At 42.8% G+C, this 4,122-nt stretch overlaps 1 protein-coding gene across 1 annotated transcript; it reads left to right on the top strand.

Moving 5' to 3' along the window:
- Positions 1 to 2,088: 2,088 nt before the first annotated feature.
- PSBY (photosystem II BY) lies at positions 2,089 to 3,583 on the top strand. Its single transcript, XM_087377068.1, has one exon. The coding sequence runs from the start codon at positions 2,250 to 2,252 to the stop codon at positions 3,261 to 3,263; it is 1,014 nt and encodes a 337-aa protein (XP_087233194.1). The 5' UTR covers positions 2,089 to 2,249; the 3' UTR covers positions 3,264 to 3,583.
- The last annotated feature ends 539 nt before the right edge of the window (positions 3,584 to 4,122 follow it).

Below are 4,122 nucleotides of genomic sequence, written 5' to 3'. Positions count from 1 at the left end.
CCAAAGTCAACAACTGGTTTTACATTCTTGCTTAATCAAAATTACTTAGTTTGGTCGTCATTTGGTGAAGCTTTCTTTTTCTAGAACAAAAAAAAAAAAGAAAGCTTTAACATGGTAGAAGATGACCTTTTGTGACAACACATGGTGCAATTGCATTAGTAAAGAATCAAAACCATCATAGGAATGCAAGAGGAAGGAAAACCATACATTCAACATTAGGCCAAGCAAGGAGAAATTCCACCCTTTCACTATTTCTCGGAAGAACAAACAATGAACCTATTCACCAAAGCATTGCCAAGAGAGAAGTTTCAAGAATTGTAAGAAAATGTATTATAGACACGAGGCCTTCATCATAAAGGGGAAGTGTCAAAATACTTAGTATTATAGACATGAGGCCTTCATCATAAAGGGGAAGTGTCAAAACGCTTAGTATTATGTTATCATGGTGACATGGGTTAGTGTGTGTGAGTTGAAGTGGACGTGAGGTTCCAAGAATAAAAGAAAATGGATTATAGACATGAGGCCTTCATCATAAAGGGGAAGTTTCAAATACTTAGTATTATGGTTTCATGGTGTACATAGGTTATTGCATGGTTTGAATTAGGATATAAAGGCATGACCTATATAACTTTATTTTTTCTTTTAAAATAATGTACGTTTGTAGGTCATTGTGATGGTAGTCTCTCTCTCTCTCTCTCTCTCTCTCTCTCTCTCTCGTAAGAATTCGAAATGTTGTGGATTGCTAAAATACTCATGGCTATTACCAAGTAGGTTTCATGGGAATGATTGATTTTTAAGTGATTTACTGGCCATTCCACTTGTGTAGAATAGACTTCTTCACTGAAAATTTGAGCAAGTGTATAGTTCCCACATGTGTAGGTGTGAAATCATAAAGGGGAACCGTTAAATATTTAGTATTATGGTTTCATGGTGTACACAGGTTAGTGCATGAGTTGAATAGGATATAAGTAGACTTGACCTATATAACTTTCTGTTTTCTTTAATAGTGTAGGTCATGTGATGGTAGTCTCTCTCTCTCTCTCTCTCTCTTTCTTGCATGTGCGTGTGCATAAGAATTCAAAATGTTGTGGATTGCTAAGGTACTCATGGCTATTACTAAGTTGGTTTCATGGGAATGGCTGATTTTTGAGTGATTTAGTGGCCCTTCCACTTGTGTAGAATAGACTTCTTCATTGAAAATGTGAGCAATTTGTATGTTCCCACATATATAGGTGTGAAATTGAGCTCTCAAGTATTTTTAGTTACATGTACCATATTTTTGGATATTGCAAGACTGGCTAGGCTTTGTGTTTTATGTGATAGCATTCCTAGTAATGGAAAACTCAGAACATTTGATAGAATAGAATATAACAAGAGTGCACAAGTGCCCTTGGCCATTGCCTCCTAGTATCCTGGTAAAGCAAGTGTTTTTGGATGCAAAAGAGAAATCAAATAATTTTCTGGGCTATTAAAAGATAATTTTTGGCAATTGGAAACATAGAATTTAGTTGATGTTTTTAAAATTACAAATGGAAATTCATAAAATAGTTTCAATCTTTCACTGTAAGAGTGCTTCCTTCGCAGTAAGGAGGCACTGCTAACAAACCAAGCATTTACATTTTTCGAGGGGAGTATTGAGAGGTGCTTTTTGGTTTGTCTAACAAACCAACCATTAGTATTTATAGAGGGGAGTATTGAGAGGTGCTTTTTTGGTTTGTGGAATTCATTGGGGTGCTTTTTGGTGTGTTGAATTGTTTAAGAGACACCATTCTTATTTTTAGTAGTGAGAGGCACCATTTTGGAGACGTGGATAGACTTGAGGAAAAGGTGTGCTTGTGAGCCTATGGAGGAAACGTACGCTATAGCGAGGAAAAAACGTGAGGTTATTAGGGGATGGGGGCTCGAGGGAGAGACACAAAGAAGGATGAGAGGATAATCTAGAGATGGGAGTTCCAATTGGGTGGAGGGGGGACTCTTATCTGGGGGAAGGAGGATGAGGACCGTAGGATGGGGGAGGGAAGATCTGGGCCGAAGGTAGGCATGCCAAAGGAGTTCACGTGAAAGGTTGAATGAATGAAAGATCAATAATCAACATTGATCATCTTGACCATCTTCTTCATCTTCAACCAACTTCCTCATCATCTTCTTCATTTTTCCACTGCTCTACCCAACTTCATCGCCATCGCCATAGCTTCTTTGCCATTTCCGTCGCCATAGCCATTTCCTCTCACTGCTCCCTCCCCTCCCCTATGGCTCTCTCCACTGCCCTCGCTGGCTCCAGCCTCTCCTCCCTCTCCCTCCGTTCCCCTAAGCCCTCCCCCCTCCCCCTCGGTTCCCAGCCCTCTCGCCTCTCCCCCTTTCCTTCCATCCGTTCTTCCCTTCCTTCCCTCACCCCTGACTCTCCTCTCCTCCCCTCCAATGTCTCCCACATCAGTGGCTCCGTCCTCGCTGGTGCCCTCTTCGCTGCCCTCGCTTCCACAGACTCCGCCCTCGCTTCCCAGCAGATTATGCAGCTCGCTGCTGACGATAACCGAGGCCTCGCCCTCTTGCTCCCCCTTGTGCCCGCTCTTGCCTGGGTTCTTTTCAACATCTTGCAGCCAGCTCTCAACCAGGTCGACCGCATGCGAAGCGCCAAAGCCTTGGCAATCGGCCTCGGCCTCGGCACTGCGGCCTCTCTCGTCGCTGCCCCTCATGCGTCCGCTGCCCAGGAGATCGCCAACATTGCCGCAGATAGTGATTCGAGAGGCTTGCTGTTGTTAGGCGTCCTAATTCCGGCCATCGGGTGGGTTCTTTTAAACATTCTGCAGCCAGCATTGAACCAGGTAAACAAGATGCGCTCCTCGAAAGGCTTAGTCGGAGCGATTGGTCTCGGAGCCGCCTCTGCCCTCTTTTCTCCTGAAGCCGATGCAGCTGTGCAAGAGCTTGCCACTGTTGCCGATAGTGACTCGAGGGGTCTCCTGCTTCTAGGAATCCTCGTCCCTGCGATTGGGTGGGTGCTATTCAACATACTGCAGCCAGCATTGAATCAGGTCAACAAGATGCGAGCATCCAAAGGGATTGCGGGAGCTGTCGGGCTTGGAGCGATGTCAGCAATTTTCTCCCCTCAAGCAGATGCTGCCGTCCAAGAGATGGCAAGTCTGGCAGACAGTGACAACAGAGGGACGCTGTTGTTGGGTATTCTGGTTCCGGCGATTGGGTGGGTGCTTTTCAACATCCTGCAGCCAGCACTGAATCAACTAAACAAGATGCGAGCAGGGAAGTGAAACTGAAAATGTGAGGTAGAACGTAGTATTTCTGTATGATAGTTCATGAGCTGTATGATGTTGGATATGTTTGTTGTTGTTTAGGCTACGCAGAGAACTGGAAATATCCCTTCTCTCTACCTTTATCCTGCTCATCTCATGTGCCCCCCCTACATACACCAGCAGCTCCCCCCGGAATGTGTGTAACTTTGCACGCAATCAGTGTCCCTAAGTGACCATTTATTGAATTTGTGGTTGAAAATGTTTCGAGTGGCCACATGAGCATGCTATTTTGACTTTTAAACAGAGTTCTGATTATTATGCTGTGATCTCTTTATTTTGATCTCTTTTGGTGACTTTCGGTAGCTCTTTCTGTATTGCTTCATCTTAATATTTATCTAGTTTCTCATACGAAGTCTTTCCCTAGTGTGACACACACGTACATTTCTTCTCATCCTATTAGAGATATGCATGTTTAATGCACCTTAATCTAGCAAGTTGATGCTGCATTTGGTCGTAGATTTTTCATTGATTTTTGTAAGTTAATTATTATGTTGAAGTTATTTTTAAAGCACCTTGAAGTCTATATAGAAGCTAACCCAAATCTTCTCTATTTCTTTAGAGGAATGGAAGTAATATTTGTAACTAATAGCTCTTGAGAATGAGTTAAATCTCCTTAGCCACCTAAAGGATCTCCTTGCAAGGGTTACTCTCATAATTGAGTTTGAGGAGAAGTTTTGGGACTTTTTAGGAAGTAGAATTAGGCTGATATCATGGAGACAAGTGTTGGAGACAATTTAATACAAGACCACAATTTGTTTAAACTTTTAATTCGGATATCTTTTCGGTCACTCAAGGAACTCTATGGAACCATTAATAA

This window comes from Dipteris shenzhenensis, chromosome 7, assembly GCF_047967505.1.
Source record: "Dipteris shenzhenensis isolate YYH24624 ecotype China chromosome 7, Dip_SZ_1.0, whole genome shotgun sequence".
NCBI lineage: Eukaryota > Viridiplantae > Streptophyta > Polypodiopsida > Gleicheniales > Dipteridaceae > Dipteris > Dipteris shenzhenensis.
This window is presented reverse-complemented; position numbering and strand designations above follow the sequence as displayed.

Excerpts from the sequence above, each read along its gene's own strand:
- PSBY (XM_087377068.1), top strand. The coding sequence starts at position 2,250 with ATGGCTCTCTCCACTGCCCTCGCTGGCTCCAGCCTCTCCTCCCTCTCC.